The sequence below is a fragment of the Neovison vison genome, chromosome X, assembly GCF_020171115.1.
Source record: "Neovison vison isolate M4711 chromosome X, ASM_NN_V1, whole genome shotgun sequence".
Classification (NCBI taxonomy): Eukaryota; Metazoa; Chordata; class Mammalia; order Carnivora; family Mustelidae; genus Neogale; species Neogale vison.
In genome coordinates, this window is record NC_058105.1 from 65,415,112 (window position 1) to 65,439,974 (window position 24,863).

General features: G+C 38.0%; 1 protein-coding gene across 2 annotated transcripts in view; it reads right to left on the reverse strand.

Moving 5' to 3' along the window:
• The window catches only part of ATP7A (ATPase copper transporting alpha), a 170,356-nt gene that overhangs the window by 116,601 nt on the left and 28,892 nt on the right, over nucleotides 1–24,863 (reverse strand). Inside the window, exons 1-2 of one of the 2 annotated variants that reach the window (XM_044234331.1) lie at nucleotides 8,942–9,026; nucleotides 8,410–8,550 (exon numbers count right to left, since the gene is read on the reverse strand). In XM_044234331.1, coding sequence (XP_044090266.1) covers nucleotides 8,410–8,550; nucleotides 8,942–8,950 — 150 coding nt within the window. In that variant the 5' untranslated portion in view covers nucleotides 8,951–9,026. Of the gene's footprint in view, nucleotides 1–8,409; nucleotides 8,551–8,941; nucleotides 9,027–24,863 lie in introns of those variants that run through there. The other variant, XM_044234332.1, reaches the window with a different exon arrangement.

Sequence of the window (24,863 nt, forward strand, 5' to 3'; positions counted from 1 at the left end):
AGAAACAAAGCAGAGGATTACAGGGGAAGAGAGGAAAACAAATAAAACAAGACAAAATCAGAGAGAGAGAGACAAACCATAAGAGACTCTTAACTATAGGAAAACAAACTGAGGGTTGTTGGAGGTGAGGGGAGTGGGGTGATGGGGTAACTGAGTGTTGGACATTAAGGAGGGCATGTAATATAATGAGCACTGGGTATTATATGGTACAATATGGTAGTGGCATGAAAGCAGATACATAGATGAATAGAACAGAATAGAAAACCCAAAAATGAACCCACAACTATATTGTCATTTAATCTTCGACAAAGCAGGAAGGAATATCCAATGGGAAAAAGAGTCTCTTCAACAAATCATGTTGGGAAAACTGGACAGCAACATGCAAAAGAATGAAACTGGAGCACCTTCTTACAGCATACATAAAAATAAATTCAAAATGGATTAAAGACCAAAATGTGAGAAAGGAAATCATTAAAATCCCAGAGAACACAGGTATAATCTCTTTGACACCAGCTGTAGTTACTTCTTACTAGGTATGTTTCCTTAGGCAAGGGAAACAAAAGCAATAAATGAACTAATGGGACGTCATCACGATAAAAAGCTTCTGCACAGCAAACTAACATCAAACTAACAAGGCAAACAACAACAAAACAAAAAGGCAACCTATGGAATGGGAGAAAATATTTGCAAGTGATATAGCTGCCAAAGGATTAGTATCCAAAATACATAAAGAAGTTAAAACTCAACAAAGAAAAAACAATAATCCAGTTAAGAAATGGGCAAAAGACCTGAATAGACATTTTTCCAAAGACTTACAGATGGCTAACAGATACATGAAAACATGCTCAATATCACTCATCATCAGGGAAATTAAAATCAAAACTACAATTAGCTATGACCACATACCTGCCAGAATGGCTAGAATTAACAACACAGGAAAGAACATGTGTTAGTGAGGATGCAGGGGAAGGGGAACCCTCTTACACTGTTGGTGGAAATGGAACCTTGGTGCAGCCACTCTGGAAAACAGTGTGAAGGTTCCTCAAAAATGTAAAAATAGAACTACCCTGGGGCGCCTGAGTGGCTTAGGTCATGATCCCAGGATCCAGGGATTGAGCCTGCCTCCCCCTCTCCCTCTGCCCTCTGACCCTGCTTGTGTGCTTTCTCTCTCCTTAAATAAATAAAATCTTTTTTAAGAAACCAGAACTACCCTATGATCCAGCAATTGCACTATTAGGTATTTACCCAAAAAATACAAAAATACTAATTCCAAGGGATACATGCTCCCTGGTGTTTACAGCAGCATTATCAACAATAGCCAAATTTTGTTAAGAGACCAAACATCCATCCACTGATGAATGGATAAGGAAGATGTAGTGTGTGTGTGTGTGTGTGTGTGTGTGTGTTTTGTGTATATACATTTATGTATATGGAATGTACAAAAGGAATGTTAATCAGCCAAAGAAGAATGAAATCTTCCATTTGCAATGAAGTGGATGGAGCTAGAGAGTATCATGCTAAACGAAGTAAGTCAGAGAAAGACAAACACTGTATGGTTTCATTCATATGGAGAATTTAAGAAAGGAAAGAAATGTGGGAAAAAAGAGGGGAAAACCAAGAAACAGACTCTTAACCATATAGAACAAACTGGTGGTTACCAGAGGCAGATGGGTTAAATGCGTGACAGGGATTAATGAGGACACTTGTGATGAATACCGGGTGTTGCATGTAAATGGTGAATCATTACATTGTGCACATGAAATAATATTATAAAGTAGGTTAACTAACTGGTATTTATTTATTTATTTTTAAAGATTTTATCTATTTATTTGACAGAGAGACAGACAGCCAGGAGAGAACACAAACAAGGGAAGTGGAAGAAGGAGAAGCAGGCTTCCCACCAAGCAGGGAGCCTGAGGCAGGGCTCGATCCCAGCCTGGGATCATGACCTGAGCCAAAGGCAGACACTTAACAACTGAGCCACTCAGGCACCCCACTAACTGGAATTTAAATAAAAACTTGGGCACCTAGATGGCTCAGTTGGTTAAGCAACTGCTTTAGGCTCAGGTCATGGTCCCAGAGACCTGGGATCAAGTCCCACATCGGGCTCCCAGCTCCATGGGGAGTCTGCTTCTCCCTCTGACCTCCCCTCTCATGCTCTCTCACACTCTCTCTCTCTCTCAAAATAAATAAATTAAAATCTTTAATAAATAAATAAATAAATAAATAAATAAAAACCTAATTTTAAAAAACAGAATGAGAGGTGCCTGGGTGGCTCAGTCTCTTAAGCATCTGACTCTTGGTTTTCAGATTGGGTCATGGTCTCATGTGCCGTGGGATCAATCCCTGTGTTGGGCTCCACACTCAGCTGGGAGTGTACTTGAAGAGGCTTTCCCTCTGCCCCTACCACCCACTCATGCATGCTCTCTCTCTCCCCAAAATGAATAAATAAGGGGCTCCTGGTTGGCTCAGTCAGTTAAACATCTGCTTTAGCTTGGGTCACGATCCCAGGGTTCTGGGATCAAGTCCGGAGTCAGGCTCCCTGATAAGCGGGAAGTCTGCTGCTCCTTTTATCCAGACCCAGCTTGTGATCTCTCTCTCTCCCAAATAAATAAAATTATTAATTAATTAATTAATTAATATTTTAATTAATTTATTTATTTTCAGAAAAACAGTATTCATTATTTTTTCACCACACCCTGTGCTCCATGCAATCCGTGCCCTCTATAATACCCACCACCTGCTATGCCAACCTCCCACCCCCCCGCCACTTCAAACTCCTCAGATTGTTTTTCAGAGTCCATAGTCTCTCATGATTCACCTCCCCTTCCAATTTCCCCCAACTCCCTTCTCCTCTCTAACACCCCTTGTCCTCCATGATATTTGTTATGCTCCACAAATAAGTGAAACCATATGATAATTGACTCTCTCTGCTTGACTTATTTCACTCAGCATAATCTCTTCCAGTCCCGTCCATGTTGATACAAAAGTTGGGTATTCATCCTTTCTGATGGAGGCATAATACTCCATAATGTATATGGACCACATCTTCCTTATCCATTCGTCCGTTGAAGGGCATCTTGGTTCTTTCCATAGTTTGGCGATCGTGGCCATTGCTGCTATAAACATTGGGGTACAGATGGCCCTTCTTTTCACGACATCTGTATCTTTGGGGTAAATACCCAGGAGTGTAATGGCAGGGTCATAGGGAAGCTCTATTTTTAATTTCTTGAGGAATCTCCACACTGTTCTCCAAAGAGGCTGCACCAACTTGCATTCCCACCAACAGTGTAAGAGGGTTCCCCTTTCACCACATCCTCTCCAACACATGTTGTTTCCTGTTTTGTTAATTTTGGCCATTCTAACTGGTGTAAGGTGGTACCCCAATGTGGTTTTAATTTGAATCTCCCTGAGGGCTAGTGATGATGAACATTTTTTCATGTGTCTGATAACCATTTGTATGTCTTGATGGGAGAAGTGTCTGTTCATATCTTCTTCCCATTTTTTGATATGTTTGCCTGTTTAGTGTGTGTTGAGTTTGAGGAGTTCATTATAGATCCTGGATATCAACCTTTTGTCTGTACTGTCATTTGTAAATATCTTCTCCCATTCCGTGGGTTGCTTCTTTGTTTTGTTGACTGTTTCCTTTGCTGTGCATAAGCTTTTGATTATTTTTTTAAAAATGAATGAAAATGACAAGCCACAGACTGAATAAAATATTTGCAAAATACATATCTAAAAGATATTTATATTTGGAATACATAAAGGATAATCAAAATTGAATAAGGAAACAAAAAAAGATAATGGCTAAAAAATTGAGAAAAGTTTTTACAGCCATTTGACCAAAGAAGTTATACAAATGCCTAACAACCACATGAAAGGCTTAACATCATTAGCCATTAAGGAAATGACAATTAGTGTGATACCACTACATACCCACTAGAACGTCTATAGCTTAAAAGACTGATATACCAAGTGTTAGAGAGAATCTAAAAAAAGCAGAGCCCACAAACATTGCTGGTGATGAAAATATAGTACAGTCACTATGATAGATCACTTGCGAACACCTCAACAAATGATACATACACTTAGCATATGATAGAACAAATTCAATCCTAGGAATCTTCCCAAGAGAAAACCTGTGTCTAAACAAAGACTCCCATGTGAACACCCAGAGCATTGTTTTTTTTGTTTTTGTTTTTGTTTTTGTTTTTTAACTATTTTTTTTTAATTTTTTATTTTTTCAGAGTAACAGTATTCATTATTTTTGCACCACACCCAGTGCTCCATGCAATCCGTGCCCTCTCCAATACCCACCACCTGGTTCCCCCAACCTCCCACCCCCCCACCCCTTCAAAACCCTCAGATTGTTTTTCAGAGTCCATAGTCTCTCATGGTTCACTTCCCCTTCCAATTTCCCTCAACTCCCTTCTCCTCTCCATCTTCCCTTGTCCTCCATGCTATTTGTTATGCTCCACAAATAAGTGAAACTATATGATAATTGACTTTCTCTTCTTGAGTTATTTCACTCAGCATAATCTCTTCCAGTCCCGTCCATGTTGCTACAAAAGTTGGGTATTCATCCTTTCTGATGGAAGCATAATACTCCATAGTGTATATGGACCACATCTTCCTTATCCATTCGTCCATTGAAGGGCATCTTGGTTCTTTCCACAGTTTGGCGACCGTGGCCATTGCTGCTAGAAACATTGGGGTACAGATGGCCCTTCTTTTCACTACACCTGTACTCGAGGAACTATAGAACACTCATGAAAGAAATTGAAGAAGACACAAAAAGATGGAAGACCATTCCATGCTCTTGGATCAGAAAAATAAACATTGTTAAAATGTCTATACTTCCTAGAGCAATCTATACTTTTAATGCCATTCCGATCAAAATTCCACCGGTATTTTTTCAAAGAGCTGGAGCAAATAATCCCAAAATCTGTATGGAATCAGAAGAGACCCCGAATCGCTAAGGAAATGTTGAAAAACGAAAATAAAACTGGCGGCATCAGGTTACTGGATTTCAAGCTTTACTACAAAGCCGTGATCACCAAGACAGCACTGTACTGGCATAAAAACAGACACATAGACCAGTGGAACAGATTAGAGAGCCCAGATATGGACCCTCAACTCTATGGTCAATTAATCTTCGACAAAACAGGAAAAAATATACAGTGGAAAAAAGACAGTCTCTTCAATAAATGGTGCTGGGAAAACTGGACAGCTATATGTAGAAGAATGAAACTCGACCATTCTCTTACACCGTACACAAAGATCAACTCAAAATGGATAAAAGACTTCAACGTGAGACAGAACTCCATCAGAATCCTTGAGGAGAACAAAGGCAGTAATCTCTTTGATATCAGCCACAGCAACTTCTTTCAAGATACGTCTCCAAAGGCAAAGGAAACAAAAGCGAAAATAAACTTTTGGGACTTCATCAAAATCAAAAGCTTCTGCACAGCAAAGGAAACAGTCAACAAAACAAAGAGGCAACCCACGGAATGGAAGAAGATATTTGCAAATGACAGTACAGACACAAGGTTGATATCCAGGATCTATAAAGAACTCCTCAAACTCAACACACACAAAACAGACAACCATATCAAAAAATGGGAAGAAGATATGAATAGATACTTCTCCCATCAAGACATACAAATGGCTATCAGACACATGAAAAAATGTTCATCATCACTAGCCATCAGGGAGATTCAAATTAAAACCACGTTGAGATACCACCTTACACCAGTTAGACTGGCCAAAATTAGCAAGACTGGAACAAACATGTGTTGGAGGGGATGTGGAGAAAGGGATACCCTCGGGATGCCTGGGTGGCGCAGTTGGTTGGATGACTGCCTCCGGCTCAGGGCGTGATCCTGGAGTCCCGGGATCGAGTCCCACATCAGGCTCCCAGCTCCATGGGGAGTCTGCTTCGCTCTCTGACCTTCTCCTCGCTCATTCTCTCTCTCACTGTCTCTCTCTCTCAAATAAATAAAATAAAATCTTTAAAAAAAAAAAAAAAGAAAGGGATACCCTCTTACACTGTTGGTGGGAATGCAAGTTGGTGCAGCCTCTTTGGAGAACAGTGTAGAGATTCCTCAAGAAATTAAAAATAGAACTTCCCTATGACCCTGCCATTGCACTACTGGGTATTTACCCCAAAGATTCAGAGCATTGTTTTACATAATTTGAAAAAAGTGGCAACAATCCCAATGTTTCCCAATGAGTGAATGGGCAAACAAATTTTTGGACATCCACAAAATGGAATACCCCTCAGCAATAAAAAGGAAAGAACTAGTGATACAAAAAAACAACATAAATAGATCTCACTTAGCATAATGCTAAGTGAAGGAAGCTAGACTCAAAAGGCTGAGTTGAGAAAGCTGGATTACAGAGTAAAGATTAACCAAAACAATTTGTTACTCCAAAGCCTTTAACATCAAAGACATTTTTAAAATCAAAGACATTTTTTAAAGATTTTATTTACTTATTTGATGATCACAAGTAGGCAGAGAGACAGGCGGGGGTGGGGGCGGGGAAGCAGGATCCCTGCTGAGCAGAGAGCCCAATATGGGCCTCGATCCCAGGACCCTGAGACCATGAACTAAGCCAAAGGCAGAGGCTTAACCCACTGAGCCACCCAGGCACCCCTAATCAAAGACATTTTTAACAACATGAAAATAAAAAGTTTTAAAAAGTAATGACCAAACATAATTCAAGGTTTTTCATACTGAAAATACTAGAATTACTCTGAAGAATTTATATAAACTAGGTGCACAAAGCTAATCCATCAATTTGGTGGTAAAAGGCACCTTTATGATGATTAATTTTTCAGAATTTATGTGAGAGAATAATTCGGAGGCGACAAGTTTGAGAACCATATGCAAATTAAATTGTATCTGTAGACACTATATGACCAGAAAATACACTGGCCCAGGAATCACGCAACTTCAGTTCTAGTTTTGCTTTGGTGATAGGTAGCTATGTCACAAGTCACTTCATTAATCTAAGCTTCCATTTCGTAATCTGTAAAATGAGGAGGTTAGACTATTGAAGTCATATGTAAGACCCTTTGTAGCTTTAACACATGTCTATGTCAAAAAATGGACACGGGAAACATTCAAATTTTTTAAAAGACAGTAGGCGAGGTGGCATCACTATATTCCCTGTAGGGAAGTCTTGTATTGACTTTGGGACTTTTGGTTCTTATGGTTAGAAGGGGTGAAACAAAGCCATTTAATTTATTTATAATAGTTATATTTATTATTTATTTATTTATTATATATTTATTTATTTATAATAGTTATATTAATAATTCACGTTCATTACAGACAAATTAGAATATATTTATAAACCACTCTTCTCATCAACATTCTGAGATGAATTATAGCAGGAATGTGTTAAGGTGGTCTGAAAAAAATCAATTTTATTTTTGCAATTGATAATCGAAATGAAGAGGCATCTGGGTGGCACAGTAGGTTAAGCATCCAACTCTTGGTTTTGGCTCAGGTCATGACCTCATGATCATGAAATTGAACCCTGCATGGGGCTCTGTGTTCAGTGTGGAGTGTGCCTACGTAGGCTATATTTTTAATTTCTTGAGGAATCTCTACACTGTTCTCCAAAGAGGCTGCACCAACTTGCATTCCCACCAACAGTGGAAGAGGGTTCCCCATTCTCCACATCCCCTCCAACACACGTTGTTTCCTGTCTTGCTAATTTTGGCCATTCTAACTGGTGTAAGGTGGTATCTCTCTGACTCCCCGCCCCACCCCCTCACCACCCCCATTCTCTCTCTAAAGTAAATAAAATAAACCTTTTTTAAAAAATTGAAGTGAAAGGGGTGCTTGACTGGCTCAGTTGGTAGAGCATGTGACTCTTGATCTCAGGGTTGTGAGTTCAAGTCCCATACTGAATGTACACACTACTTAAATATATATATTATATATATTTAACTAGAAACACTTAAACAATTGAAGTGAAAAAGCTTAGAAAATTACTGTTACACCTTGTATGCATGTGCTTAAGGAAGATTACATTATTATTTCACATAATAACTGTCATGCTATATAAGAGAAGAAAGCCCAGCACCCTTTCTCTGAAAACATATATTTTAGTTTAGTAAGAAATTAAGAGTAATATATATTTATTTATACTTATAAAACATAAATCTATAAATATAAAACCATGGTAATGTCAAGCCATCTTCAGATGTCTTTAAGTCAAAACTAAAATTTCTTATTTTTTATAAAAAGAAAAGTTAAAGGGCAAAGAAAATATATTAATCTTCTCAGTCTTTATTGCCAAATGTGTCAGTATATCTGCTTTTATCTCAGTGTTTAAAGTAATTTTCTAGAATTCCAATCAACATTTGACTTTACGTATTTCCAAAGACTAACTTACTTTAATATGATGTACACCCTTCAGTTTTCCAATCCGCTGCTCAATGGTCCAAACACAGGAACTACATGTCATCCCCTCAACAGAGATGGTGACCGAATCCACACACATACTTCGATCCATCTTGATTTCTTCTTTACATTCCTATTAGAAACAATGAACTCACTAATTTCAGCCATGGAAATAATCCTTCCTCAACTTTCCCCCCAATTTCTCAACTGAAATTATTCTACAAATAAAATATAGTCAGCATTCTTTTCTCTCATCTCATTTCACTCTCATCTCAGGACCACTGCTTTAGCTATTCCCTTGGAATAGACTTTCTTCTTCCAGATACCTGCTTAGCCAACTTCGTCTCTTTGAAGCCTTTACTCAAATCTAATCCCCATAGTGAGTTTTACACTGACCACCCTGCTTAAAATTGCAATCCACATCCCTTCCATACATATCCACTCTGATTCCCTTTACATCTGCTCTATTTTGTCTTTTTTTTTTCATAGAACTTATCTTCTAATATACTCCATAATTTACTTACTGTGTTCATTGCTCATTATCTGCTTTCCTGTGGTGGTTTCAAAATGTGCTCACAAATTCTTTGTTACTCCTTTCAAAAGGTGGAATTTGGGGCACCTGGGTGACTCAGTCGGTTAAGCATCTGCCTTTGGCTCAGGTCCTGGGATCGAGCCCTAGATCAGGCTCTCTGCTCAGCAGGGAGTCTGCTTCTTCCTCTCCCTCTGCTTGTGTTCTCCCTCTCTCTCACTTGTTCACTTTCTCTCTAGCAAATAAATAAAATCTTCAAAAAAAGAAAAATGAGGTGGAATTTAACTACTTTCCCTTGAGTGTGACCTGTACTCAATGACTTGGTTTCCAACAGAATATGGTGGAATAGACAAGGTGTAACTCCCAAGACTGGATCATAAAAGGCAGGCACTATGGGAGAGGGGTAAAAGTCACTGTGGATTCCTCCTTGTCTTTTCTCTTGAATGGCCCAAGCTGGGGGAAGCCATCTGCCATATCATAAGGACACTCAAGCAGCCTTAGGGAGTGGTTCATGTGGCAAGAAATTGAGGCCTCCTGTCAATAGCCCTGTGAGTGAACCATCTTAGAAGCTGGTATTTCAGACTTAATTAAGACTTTAGATGCCTGAGGCTCCAGTAAACATACTGACTACAATCTTGTGAAATACCCTGAAATACCCTGAACCAGAACCACCCAGCAAAACCACTCCCAAATTTATGACTCACAAAAATTCCAAGACCATAAATGCTTATTGTTTCAAGCCACTGAATTTTTTTTAAGATTTTATTTATTTGACAGAGAGAGATCACAAGTAGACGAAGAGGCAGGCAGAGAGAGAGAGAGAGGGAAGCAGGCTCCCTGCTGAGTAGAGAGCCTGATGCGGGACTCAATCCCAGGACCCTGAGATCATGACCTGAGCCGAAGGCAGAGGCTTAACCCACTGAGCCACCCAGGTACCTCTAGCCACTGAATTTTTAGGTAATTTCTTACACTGCAATAATTAACTAATACATGTACCACAGGAATGAAAATTGTATGAAGGCAAGAATCTTTTGTCCCCACTAATAACTAATTTGAATCACGTGAAATTGACATTGTTGCATATCAAAATAGTCAAATACTGCCATTTTCATATAAATCAACCTAATATATCCCATGGAAACAGTGTTTCCTCTGGTGAGAGGAACTAAATGGTTAGGGGATAAGGGTGGAAAAAAAGAATGTTTAGTATATAACCTTTTATACCTCTTTTTAAAGTTGAGATATAATTGACATAACATGGTATAAGTTTAAGATGTACAATGTGTTGGTTTGATACGTGCATGTGTCTGTGTGTGTGTGTGTGTGTGTAGTAATAGGATTACCACCATTAGCTAACACCTCTATCACATCACTTGTCATTTTTTTTTGTGGTGATAACAATTAAGATCTAGTCTCTTCTGTATCTTTTAAATTTTGTAACAGGATATATTATCTTTTCAAATACACACAGTAGACCTGAAATAATAGAAAACAATAATAGGGAAGGCATTCTGAGAATCCTGCTCTTATTTGGAATGTTAAAAAAGAGATAAACCTTAGATTTTGAGTGAAATAAGTCAAGCAGAGAGAGTCAATTATGGTTTCACTTACTTGTGGAGCATAAGGAATAACACGAAGGACACTGGGAGATGGAGAGGAGAAGGAGAAGTGAGTTGGGGGAAATCAAAGGGGGAGACAAACCATGAGAGACTGTGGACTCTGAGAAACAAACTGAAACTGAGGGTTTTGGAGGGGAGAGGGGTGGGGGGGTTGGGTGAGCCTGGTGGTGGGTATTAAGGAGGGCACGTATCGCATGATGGAGCACTGGGTGTGGTGCATAAACAATGAATTTTAGAACACACACACACACACACACACAAATTTAATTTAATTTAGAAAAAAGAATACATGTTAAAAATTTAAAGGTAACCAGTAGAAGACTGGAAATAGAATATAAAGCTTCCAAAACAGTAGAATAAGAAAGAGAATAAAGAAAATTAAACCAAACCACTAGATAGGAAGGAAGATAAATGAAAATTATAAAAAAAGAAGGAAGAACACATTTTTATAAAACTCTTTTGTTTAAAGGGTAAAGTGAAATGATTATGATAAAAGCAGCACTAGATTCAGGCTTAAGAAATTATTCAGGAGGTCCCTGGGTGGCTCAATGGGTTAAAGCCCCTGTCTTGGGCTCAGGTCATGATCCCAGGGTCTTAGGATCGAACCCTGCATGGGTCTCTCTGCTCAGCAGGGAGCCTGCTTCCCTTCCGCTCTCTCTGCCTGCCTCTCTGCCTACTTGTGATCTCTGTCTATCAAATAAATAAATAAAGTCTTTAAAAGAAAAAGACATTATTCAGGAAAAAAGAGAGACTTCCCAGTGCAGATCTGAGGGCCTCTTAGAGCATTACAGATTACTCATGTTTAGGTAAATTAGGGGGTATTGGGCGCCTGGGTGGCTCAGTGGGTTAAGCCACTGCCTTCGGCTCAGGTCATGATCTCAGGGTCCTGGGATTGAGGCCCGCATGGGGCTCTCTGCTCAGCAGGGAGCCTGCTTCCTCCTCTCTCTGACTGCCTCTCTGCCAACTTGTAATCTCTGTCTGTCAAATAAATAAATAAAATCTTTTTTAAAAAATTAGGGGGTATTAATTAGAAGATGTTTAATTATGTGGACATTTGGAAAAATTTTATTTGGAAGAATATTAGCTCAATGTAAAGAATTTGCAAATTGTATAGATTTTTGTAAATCTTCTTGAAAAGATCACAAATTATGTAGAAAGTACCGTTTTGTATAAGAGGGAGAAGAGAAATACTGAAGTAAAGTAAAACTGTTACCAAACCAATGATGAGCAGGAAGTAACCAGTTATTATGAAGATGCTATTACCTAAAATTGAAGTAAAAATGAAAATACAAGTCTTGGGTCCAATAAAATTAATCCAGTATTCATTAGGGGGTCTCCATGCCCTTGGATAAAGATCCTGTAGTGTGGCCATAATAAAAAATTAGAGACACCAAAGTGTTTCTCTTAGACTTATTTGTCAATATTAACAATGGCCAACTACAGAACTCAAAAGGGGGTTTACAAATACCAAGATTTACATTGACTCTATTTTTTTAAAAGATTTTATTTATTCAACAGAGAGAAACACAGTGAGAGAGGGAACACAAGCAGGGGGAGTGGGAGAGGGTGAAGCAGATTTCCCGCTGAGCAGGGAGCCTGATGTGGGGCTCAAACTCAGCACTATGGAATCATGACCTGAGCTGAAGGCAGATGCTTAACAACTAAGCCACCCAGGCACCCCTCAACTGTATTTTAAAAGTACTCTTTCAAGGCAATTTTAGGTTTATAAAGAAATTGACCAGAAAGTATAGAAAGCTTCCTTGTATCTCCACTTCATCCTTCTCCCACTCTACAGTTTCCCCAATTATTAATATCTTGTGATAGTGTGGTACATTTGTTACAATTGATGAACAAAAAAATACATTATTATTAACTAAAGCCATGGTTTACTTAGTGCTCACCCTATGTTATACATTCTATGGGTTTTGACAAAAGTATAATGTCAAGTATGCACTGTTAGAATATTATACAGAATAGTCTCACTGCCCTAAAACCCCCTGTGTTCCACTTGTTCATTCTTTTCTTTTTTTTCTCCAAACCCCTGGCAATCACTGATCTTTTTTTTTTTTCAATTTATTTATTTTCAGAAAAACATTATTCATTATTTTTTCACCACACCCAGTGCTCCATGCAAGCCATGCCCTCTATACATTGACTCTATTTTGCCCTAAGTCATTTCTTTGAAAAATGCTAAACTACAGGAGGGAAATTTTTTTAAAAAATCAAAACACTGGGGCGCCTGGGTAGTTCAGTGGGTTAGGCCGCTGCCTGCGGCTCGGGTCATGATCTCAGGGTCCTGGGATCGAGTCCCGCATCGGGCTCTCTGCTCAGCAGGGAACCTGCTTCCCTCTCTCTCTGCCTGCCTCTCCATCTACTTGTGATTTCTCTCTGTCAAATAAATACATAAAAAAAATCAAAACACTGTGTGGGGTGCCTGGGTGGCTCAGTGGGTTAAAGCCTCTGCCTTTGGCTCAGGTCATGATGCCAGGGTCCTGGGATCGAGCCCCGCATCGGGCTCTCTGCTCGGCAGGGAGCCTGCTTCCTCCTCTCTCTCTGCTTGCTTCTCTGCCTACTTGTGATCTCTGTCTGTCAAATAAATAAATAAAATCTTAAAAAAAATCCAAAACACTGTGTAAAAATATCTCTAGAAGGACTCACAAATAATCAGTAACATTAGTTACATCCACAGAGGTAACTAATGCTTCTGCATTTTGAATTATGTAAATACAAAACCAATTCAAAATAAATTAAATTTACAAAAAACAATTACTAAAACATTTCTTTGCAATACATTTATTCCATGTGGAATAAAAATAATTACTACATCATCTCAGCTTTGCTAAGCTCAGAGAAACAAACAGAAATTGCTGCTGAATCTCATCCTCTGCTCCTAACAAAGCAAATAAGTAGATTCTTCTTACTTTGACTGATTTCACTGGAGCTTTGAACAAGCGGACCACCAATATAATTTCCAAATAGCTAAAACCACAGAATTTCCTTGGGGATAAATTGTTTTCAAATGTTAATTGGTTTTTAGCACATATTTTTCATTATATATATATTCTTCTTTGAGATATAATTCACACACTATAAAATTCACCCTAAGACAAACAATTCAGTGTTTTTTAGTAATATTCACAAGGATATGCAACCATCATGACTATGTAACTTCAGAACATTTTCATTACCCCCAAAAGAAACTCCATACCCATCATCTACAGTCATTCCTCAGTCCTCTTACATCTACTGGCAAAAATGAATCTACTTCCTATCTCTATGGATTTGTCCATCCTGGTAATTTCATAAAAATGGATTCATTCAATATGTGTGGACTTTGTGTCTGAAATTCCTTCACTTAGCATAATATTTTTAAGGTTTAACAATCTGTACTTTGTTTTTTTTTCACTTTCTTGATGGCATCCTTTGAAACAAAAAAACTTAATTTTTATGAAACCAAATTTATCAATTTTTCTTTTGTTGTTTGTGCTTATGATGTCCTATATATAAGAAACCACTGCCACACTGAAAGCCATGAATATTTACTTCTATGTTCTAAGAGTTTGGTAGTCTCACTCTTACATTTAGGTCTTTAAATCCATTTGAGTTAATTGTTGTACATGGTGTGCAGCAGGGATCCAAGTTACATTCTTTTACATTGGATGTCAGCTTCTCCCAGAACCATTTTTTAAACAGCTTTACTGAAATACAGTTCGCATATAATTCACACATTTAAGGTGTAAAATTCAATAGGCGTTACGTTCACAGGTATGTGCCACCATTACCACAGTCAATTTTAGAACATTTCTGTCACCTCAAAAAGAAGCCTGATACCCTTTAGCTATCACCCTCCCACCTCCTAAGGCCCCCACCCCCACTGCCAGGCAACCATTAATCTCTGTGGCTGTATAGATTTTTCTCTTCTGGACATTTCATATGAATGAAATCACATATAATATGTGGTCTTTTGTGACTGGCTTCTTTCACTTAGCATAATGTTTTCAAGGTTCATCCATGTTGTAGAATGTGTCAGTGCTTCATTCCTTTTTATGGCTGAATTATATTCCATAGTATGGATATACTATATTTTGTTTATCTATTCATCAGTCGATGAATAGATAGTTAGGTTGCCCCGTCTTTTGGCTACTAAGAATAAGGCTCCTATAAATACTTATGTATAAATTTCTGTGTTTTCATTTTTCTTGGGTAATACTTGAGTGGAACTACTAGGTCTGAGAACTCTATGTTTTAACTGAGGAAATGCCATAGTTTTCCAAAGCAGCTGTGCCATTTTACAGTCCTACTAGCAGCACATGAGGGTTCCAATATCTCCACCTCCTCACCAACACTTGTTATTATCTGATTTTTTTTAATTTTAACCATTCTATTAAATGTTAAGTGGTATCTCACTGTGGTTTTGATTTGCATGTCCCTGATTACTAGTGATTTTGAACATCTTTTCATGTGCTTACTGGCCATTTGTATATCTTTTTTGGAGAAATGGCTATGTGAGCCCTTTATCCATTTTTTAAAAGATTTTATTTATTTATTTGAGAGGCAGAGATAGAGAGAGAGCACAAGCAGAGGGAGCAGCAGAGGGAGGGGGAGCAGCAGAGAGGGAGAAGTGGGCTCCCTGCTGAGCAGGGAGCCCCACATGGGGCTCGATCCCAGCCCCAGGATCATGATGAGATGAAGGCAGACACTTAACCAAGTGAGCCATGCAGGCACTCCTTTTTTTTCCTTTACCCATTTTTTAATTGGGCTTTTGAGTTTTTTGTTGAGTTACAGGATTTATTTATATATTCTAGATATTAATCTCTAATCACATATATGATCTCCAAATATTTTCCCCTATTCTGTGAGTTATCTTTCTACCATCTTGATAGAGTCCTTTGGTGCCTAAAAGTGTTTAATTTTGATGAAGTCAAATGTATTTCGTTTTTGTTGCTTCTAGTCATTTTTTAATTGAGATATAACTTATATATAGCATTATATTAGTTTTAGGTGTACAACAAAATGATTTGATACATGTATACATTGTGAAATGATTACCACCATAAGTTTAACATCAATTACCATGAAGTTAAATTTTTTTTCCTTATGGTAGAAACCTTTACAATCTACTCTCTTAGCAGCTTTCAAATATACAATGCAGTACTGTTAACAATAGTCACCATACTGTATATTATATACCCAGAACTTAAAGTTTATATCTTTTGACCACCTTCACCCATTTCATCCATCTCCAACACCCACATCTGGCAACCCACCAATCTGTTCTCTTTATCTATGAGTTTGTTTGTTTGTTTTCAGAAGATTCCACATATAAGTGAGCTCATATAAAATTTGCCTTCCTCTGACTTAGTATAATGCTTTCAATCCATATTGTTGCAAGTCACAGAATTTCCTTTTTTAAAAAAAGATTTTATTTATTTATTTGACAGAGAGAGATCACAAGTAGGCAGAGAGGCAGGCAGAGAAAGAGAGGAGGAAGCAGGCTCCCTGCCAGGCAGAGAGCCTGATGTGGGGCTTGATCCCAGGACCCTGGGATCATGTCCTGAGCCGAAGGCAGAGGCTTTATCCCACTGATCCACCTAGGCACCACCACAATTTCCTTTTTTAGTGGCTGAATAATATTATGTATATATACACCACATTTACTTTATCCATTCACCCATCGAGGGACACTTAGGTATTTTCCATACCTTAGCTACTGTAAATAATGCAGGGGTGCAGATATCTCTGATACAGTGATTTCATGTCTTTTGGATAAACACCCAGAAGTGGAAATGCTGAATATGGTAGTTCTATTTTTAATTTTTGGAGGCACCTTCATACTATTTTCTGTATATTCATTTTTAAAATGTAAATACATAGAAAAGCTGAAAGAGTGGTACCTAGGTGGCTCAATTGGCTAAGCATCTGACTCTTGGGGGGCCTGGGTGGCTCAGATGGTTAAGCATCTGCCTTTGGGTCAGGTCATGATCCCAGGGGCCTGTGATCGAGCCCCACATCAGTTTCCCTGCTCAGTATGGAGCCTGCTTATCCCTCTCCCCCTGCCATTCCCTCTGCTTATGTTCTCTGGCTCTACCTCTCTGTCAAATAAATAAAAGAGATACAATTTTAAAAAATCATCTAACTCTTGATTTCTACTCAGGTCATGATCTCAGGGTCATGAGATAAAGCCCTGCTTCTGGGTCCATGCTCAGCGGGGTGTCTGTTTTGAGATTCTCTTTCTTCCCCTCTGTCTCCATCTCCCCCTCCCCTTACTTGCAAGTGCACGCTTTTTCTCTCTAAAAATAAATAAATTTTTAAAAGAAAAGCTGAAAGAAAAAATTCATCACTAATCCCACATTCTGTCTTAATTTTATTCAATTTGCATTAATTATGGAATAGTTATATATAGTGTGACTTTATGTGAAATTGATTCATAATTATTAGCCTATTTGCATTATTTACTTTGTTTATCTTTTATATTTATTTTTACTGGAGTATAATCAACACACAATGTCACATTAGTTTCAGGTATACAACATAGTGATTTAATAGGTCTATATATTGTGCTATGCTCACCACAAGTGCAGCTACAATTTGTCACCATACAACAATATTACAATACCACTGACTGTATTCCCTATACTATAACTTTTATCCACTAACATTTACTCATTCCATAACTGGAAGCCTTGTGTTATTTACTTTTATTTTTTGTAAGTTTATTTATTTTATTTTTGTAATCTCTACACCCAACGTGGGGCTCAAACTCATGAACCTGAAGTCAAGAGTCACATGCTCTACTGACTGAGCCAGCCAGGTACCCCCATGTTATTTGCTTTTAAAGTTACAGCTAAAGCTATTACAAATGCGATAGTTAACAATTCAGGTATGTCCATTACTACTTCTTAAACCATTTTTACAGAGACTTACTTTAAGACTTACTTCTTAAACTATTTTTACAGAGACTTACAATAGTTATTCAATGTACAGAAATACATTTTGTCTGATTTTTGCTTTTAATGACATGAAACAGCCTTTATTCAAGGTCAAAAAAAATCATGATATCTAATGAAGCATACTGCCAAAGATGTTTACATTCTGATAATCTATGATTTACAATCTACATGTAAAAATAAGTTGTCGGGACGCCTGGGTGGCTCAGTTGGTTGGACGACTGCCTTCGGCTCAGGGCGTGATCCTGGAGTCCCGGGATCGAGTCCCACATCAGGCTCCCAGCTCCATGGGAAGTCTGCTTCGCTCTCTGACCTTCTCCTCGCTCATGCTCTCTCTCACTGTCTCTCTCTCTCAAATAAATAAATAAAATTTAAAAAAAAATAATAAGTTGTCACTGCCTTATGAAACTCTATCTTCCTTCCTCTAGCCAGAGCAGCTGCTGCCAATAGGACAAAATCTGAATCTTTGTATGAATGATAAGTGAAATAAGGGAAGAAGTAGGAGATCTGAATTAGTTTAGAAGAACTAGAACTAGCTACTGCAGATAAAAAAAAAATCTCCATATGCCTGAATTCAGTATCGTGAATATTCAAGATTTAGAAATTATATTAATATATATATTCCCTTTTTCCCTGAACTTTTATTATGAAAAATTTCAACCACACATAAAATCTGTAATAGTACAATGAACACCTATTTGTATATCCTCTGCATGAATTCAACAATGGTTGAATTTTGCTATATTTGCCTTGTTTTTTCTAAAACATTTGAATGTAAGTTTTAGAAATCATATACTCCAGCATTCATTTTCAAAGAATAAGAACTCCTACATAACCACACTATTACTATCAAAGCTAAGATAATTAATGATTGTACATCATCTAATACAAATTCTCTATTTAAATTTTCCCAAGAGGCCGGTTAGCTCAATTGGTTAGAGTGTGGTGCTAATAAATTTTCTCAAATGTCCCAAGAACATCTTTTACAGCTTTTATTTTTCCCAAATCAGGATCCAGACAAAGTTCACACACTGAATTTGGTTGTTTCTTTTAGTCTCATTTAATCTAAAACAGTCCCTCCCCTATCTGTTTTCTCCCATGAAATGAGTTTTGAAGAATCCAGGTCAGTTGCCTTGAGAGACACTATATTCTCTTTTTAAAATACAAGCTCCACTTTGCTAGTTTAAGGGACTCATAGCTAGAATTATACCTCCTAATACCTGTGAAGCCTAGATAGGACAGGAAAGACAGGTAATTATGAACAAATTATACCTCAGATGAAGAGAACTCGTGGGCCAGTGAAAAGTCCAAAGGTAAAAAAAAAAAAAGTCCAAAGGTGAGGTACTGAAGGGCAACAGAAAGGCATCAGGGACTAGGGAGAGGGTCCCTCTTCGTAGCAGTAATGGGTATAAAAAGGAAAGTAGAGTAACATCTAAAACAAACATATCCTATCAAAATGTTGTCCACAGTCAGCCCTCGGTCTTAAAAAGGAGATGCTCTCTTTCCTCTTGTAGCGCATGCATACCTGCCTCCAGGACAGAGCACTCAGCCTTAGTACTGTATAGCTCAGATATGTTATGGGTCAAACAAGGGCTTTTGAAGGTTGATCAAGGCATACTACCAAAACTGAATTATTCTACTGGAAAATGTCAAGTTCAAACAACAGAACTGGTAACAAACTTTTGGACTATAATACATTCAGCAGATGAAGGCCAGTTTGTGTGGTTATTTAGAAATGTAAAACCGAAATACAGTTTTATTATGAGGTATGTCCCAGACCAAAGTACTGGAGCATCTCTCAGGCTCACTGAGGAACTGAGAGAGATTAAGCAGAAAGGCACTTTTAAAGTAACTGGATAGGGATGCCTGGGTGGCTCAGTCTGTTAAGCATCTGCCTTCAGTTTAGGTCATGATCTCAGGGTCCTGGGATCAAGCCCCATATTGGGCTCCCTGCTCAGCCGGGAGCCTGCTTCTCTCTCCTGCTTCTCCCTTTGCCTGCTGCTCCTTCTGATTGTGCATGCTATCTCTCTCTGGCAAATAAATAAATAAAATCTTTTAAAAAATAATTCACCTGGAAGTATTTATTGGGGAAGAAGGAATTTCTGAGCACAAATGAAAATTACATTAATACAGCCACATTTATGGCTAAATCCTAATTTAAGCATGTTAAATCATCTATGAATAATATATTTTTCCTCCTACCTTCATAATTCACCTTAATTTTTTCTTCAGAACTCTACTTAAACTGGCCTTTATACACAAAAGCTCAGAAGAATTCCATCTCCCTCATGCTACTCCTATATATACAACTCTAACTGATTTTGTAACAAATGCAATGTCCATCTTTTGAATTTTAAATGTCTCAAGGATAGGTACAAAGTCAGGAACATCTTTTGTAACCTCCCATTGTATTTAGCAAAATGACTCAGAAAACAAAGTATGAGCATAAACAATTAATATGGTATAGTAAAGCGTAGGCTTCTGGGAGATCACAATATCAAAGAACAAATCTGGAATGCAGCAATTAGGAATGCAGTAACTCTGAGAACAACAGGAACCAATAACAGTGAGGAAAATAAGGGTTATTAAAGTATTTGGAGCCACTCCCTAAACACACATGGTAATCACCATTAGTAATAACATTTCCTAAGAGGAAGAACAGCATTATGACTGGATCATCATGGTTTAGAAACAGAAACTCAGTGAATTGAGTATAAACATGACACATATATATGAAGTCTGCTCAAAACCACTTCTTAAAGCTGATCACAGAAACTTAAATATTATTTTTAATCCCCCTAAAATAATTAGTCTTCATAATTTTGGAAAGATTTCTGGATTAATAAGCAAATTAAAGCCACAATGAATATCATTTACAGCCATCAGGTAGATAAAATTTTCAAAATCTAGCAATATCATGTGTCAGTAAGGATGTGGAGCAACAGGATCTTTCCCATTCAGCTGGTGAGAGTGTAAATTAGTACAACTATTAGGGAACCTGTTTGACATTATCTGCTAGAGCTGAAGATATGCATATACTAGAACTTAACATTTTCACTCCTAGGCATATCACCATACACAAAGTCTCACACATGTGCAGAGAAAACATGAACAAGAATGCTCATTGCAACAGTGTTCCTAATAGTTAAAATTCTGGCAATAACCTAGACGTCTATCAATCAGAAAATAGACAAATAGGTGGTGGTGGTAGAGTGTGTGTGTGTGTGTGTGTGTGATACAGAATGATACAGTAGTTAAAATTAATGAACTAAAATAACAGTTCTCACTGTGGGGAGGGGAGATTACCACCAAAAGGACACCTGGCAAAGTCTGGAGACATTTTTGGTTATAACTGGGTGGCGAAGGGGAGTTAGGGGGAGCTGCTACTGGCATCTAGAGGCCAGGAATACCACTAAGCATCCTTAATAGACAAATTCATTCACAGGGGCGCCTGGGTGGCTCAGTCAGGTGGGCATCCGACTTGATTTATGCTCAGGTAATGATCTCAGCATTGTGAAATAGAGCCCTGCATGGGGCTCCACACTCAGTGGGGGAGTCGGCTTAAGATTCTTTCTCCCTCCCTCTGCCCCTCCCCCTGCTCACACATGAACACTCTATCTCTCTCCCTCACTCAAAAATAAGTAAATGTTTAAAAAAAGAAACCCACTCACAACAAAGTACTATCTAGCCCCAAATGTCCATAGGACAGAAGTTGAGAAACTAGAACTATGAGCAACAGCATAGATAAATCTAATTAACATCGCTGAGGCAATAAAAAAAGTTTCACAAGAGAGTACCTAGGTGGCTCAGTCAGTTTAACACCTGCCTTTGGCTCAGGTCATCATCCCAGGGACCTGCAATCAAGTCCCATGTTGGCCTCCCCACCCAGCAGGGAGTCTTCTCCCTCTCCTTCTGCCCCTGCTCCCCACTCATGCTCTCTCTCGTTCTAAGTCAAAAAAAATTTTAAAAATTTGAAAAAAGATTTCACAAGAATACAAAAGTCTAGGAACTTAAAACAATACCATATATATTGTTTCTGTATGCATGCATATGTAGTAATGTTAGTCAAAATATAAAAATGTGCAGGGGAATGACAAATGCCAAATTTAGGAGTTTGGGGAAGGAGGAAAGGATGAAACTGAGCATGAAGGGGAATTTCAACTATACATATACTGTTCAAATTCTTAGGCTGTGTAATTGATACATACTTATGTTATAGGGTTTCCTATACACTTTGTTGGACTAAATTATTTTATTACAAGAATTTTTAAGGGATGCCTGAGTGGTGTAGTCGGTTAAGCATCTGCCCTCCGCTCAGGTCATGATCCCAGGGTCCTGGGATCAAGTCCCACGTTGGGCTCCCTGCTTAGTGGGGAGTCTACTTCTCCCTCTCCCTCTGCCCCTCACCTCATGTACTTGTTCTCTCTCTCTTGCTCTGCTCTCTTTCTCGAATAAATAAAATCTTTTTAAAAAATATTTTAAAGGAAAATAAATGAACGAACCTGGTAGACATTATGCTAAGTGAAATAAGCCAGACACAGAAAGACGAAAACTGCATGATCTCTCCTATATGTGGAAACTAAAAAAGTCTAACTCAGAAGTAGAGACTAGAAGGGTGATTCCCAGGGCCCAGGGGGTGGGGGAAATGAAGAAATGTTGGTCAAAGGGTACAATGTTTCTCATTCATCATCAGGGAATTTGAAATAAAACTACAATGAAATATCACCTCACACAAGTCAAAATGGCTAAAATTAACTCAAGAAACAATAGGTATTGGTGAGGACATGGAGAAACTGTTGATGGGAATGCTAACTGGTTAAGCCACTCTGGAAAACAGTATGGAGATTTCTCAAAAACTTAAAAACAGAACTATTCTATGAGCCAACAATTGCACTACTGGGTATTTTTCCAAAGAATATAAAAACACTAATTCAAAGGGATACACGCACTCCAATGTTTACAGCAGCATTCTCAACAATATCCAAATTATGGAATGTGTCCAAATGCCCATCAACTGATGAATGGATAAAGAAGATATAGTGCATGAACACACGCACACACACACACACACACACACACAGGAATATTACTCAGCCATAAAAAAGAGTGAAATCTTGCCATTTGCAACAACATGGACGGAGCTAGAGAGTACTATGCCAAGCAAAATAACTTAGAGAAAGATAAATACAAAATGATTTCACTCAGAGATGGAATTTAAGAAACAAATGATCAGAGAGTGAAAAAAAAAAACCCAACAGACTCAACTGTAGAAAACAAACTAATATTTACCAGAAGGAAAGTGGGTGGGGGAATAGGTGACAGGGATTAAGGAAGGCACTTTTTGTCATGAGCACCGGGTGTTATATTAAGTGTTAAATCACTATATTGTACACCTGAAACTAATATTACACTGTACGCTAACTAACTGGAATTTAAAACTGGGTGGCTCAGCCAGTTAAACGTCTGCCTTGGACTTGGGTTGTGATCTCAGGGTCCTGGGATTGAGCCCTGCATTGGCTCCCTGCTCAGTGGGGAATCTGCTTCTCCCTCTCCCTCTGTTTCTCTTCCCTGCTCATGCACTCTCTCTCTCTCTCTCTCTCTCAAATAAATAAAATCTTAAAAAAAACTTTTTAAAAAAGGTAAAAGTTTCAGTTATGTAGAATGACTATCTGGAGATTTACAGCATGGTGACTTAGCTAAAAATACTGTATACTTGAAATGTACTAAGAGAAATCTTAATTTTTCTCAAAACCAAAAAGTGTTAACTATGTAGGGCGATGGATGTATTAATTAGCTTGACTGTGGTAATCACTTCACAATGTATATGTATATCAAAACATCATGTTATATACCTTAAATATATATAACTTTTATTTGTTAGTCATACCTCGACAAAGCTGAGGAAAAAAGACTTTTAAAAAACCAGCTCATTTTAGGGGGAAATAAAGAAAAACAATATAGGGAATGTGCAGAAATTAAGAGAAGGGTTACTAAAATTGAAATAATTCAGTAAGTGAGAGCAATGATAAACATATAAACATCCAAAATCCCCCTATTATTCCAGGGTTATAAAAACTTCCCTGTGTTGTTAAACAAATTGACAATTTCTAGCTGTGCAAACATTAAACCAGTTGCCTTCAAGGTATCTACATAATATTTCCAAATCAATTTAATAGTTTCCTGCCCACTGGCTTCCATATAAAATCACTACCACCTCTAGTGGTGCTTGGCTACTTAGTCTGTAAGAGTAACTCTTGAACATGGGGCCATGAGTTCAAGCCCCACAATGAGCCTACAGCTTGTGTTGAGAAAAAAAACAAACCGCAAAATAAAATCACTACCACCTCTAAATTGGAAACAAAAAGGGAAAACATTAACTTCTCTATTGTTTTATATAATGGCACCGCTTTCATTTAAATTGTGTAAGCATTTAAAATGAAAACTGATCTCACTCTTTAACCTATTTTCAAAATACTGAATGCATAATCTCTTTCATCAGACAAATGTCATTATATAAACAGAGGATGAATATTCCAGATGAAACTGCTGGAGTAGACAAACGTGTTTCAAAACATAATTTGACCACTCCCAAAAGATTAGAAGTCAATACTTAAGACATATTAATAAGGTCGAATAAAGAACAGAACATTCAAATTAAGAAAAGACAATGTGTTTTGCTGGTCGTTTTTATGACTCCTGGACTAATCACTGCCTCACTACAAAAGAGCTGTCCTTATGATAATAATACCGATGTTTAAACTTCTTATAGCACTGAATAGTTGAGAAAACTATCATATACATGAATTTCACAAGAATCCTGCAATAAAAATAGATAGTAGCTTCCTTTTAAAATTAAGGGAGCGAACACTCAGACTTACTCACCCTTATACAGACAATTCAGGCTGGAGTCCAGAGCTAACAATAGCCTCAAAGGGCTTAACTTAATAGGGCAATGTTTGCAAAACACATAAAATAAAACCAGTCAAAGGTCAGGGTAGAGTGGGAAAAATGCTTGAAAAATACTGGTATCCTGCAATGCACCCAGGAGGAGACAGGTTCTAAAAAAAAACTGAGAAATAGTCCTCAAGGTACTAGTTGACTTTCCACCAGGGGCTGAGCATCTGCTGCCATGTCAATAAGGGGACTAGAAGAAAAAACATGTTTTTAGTATAGAAAAAACTTCCATTGCCTCAGACAAGGAGGCAATGTTATCCCAGAAAACTAGAGGGTAGTAGGATTTAATGATTAGACACTGAAATGTGTCAGATACTTTTCACCAATATTATGGGATAATATGGTATTGGCGCAGCAGTCACTCAGATTCTAAGATTGTTTGGTGGTTGGAATGCCT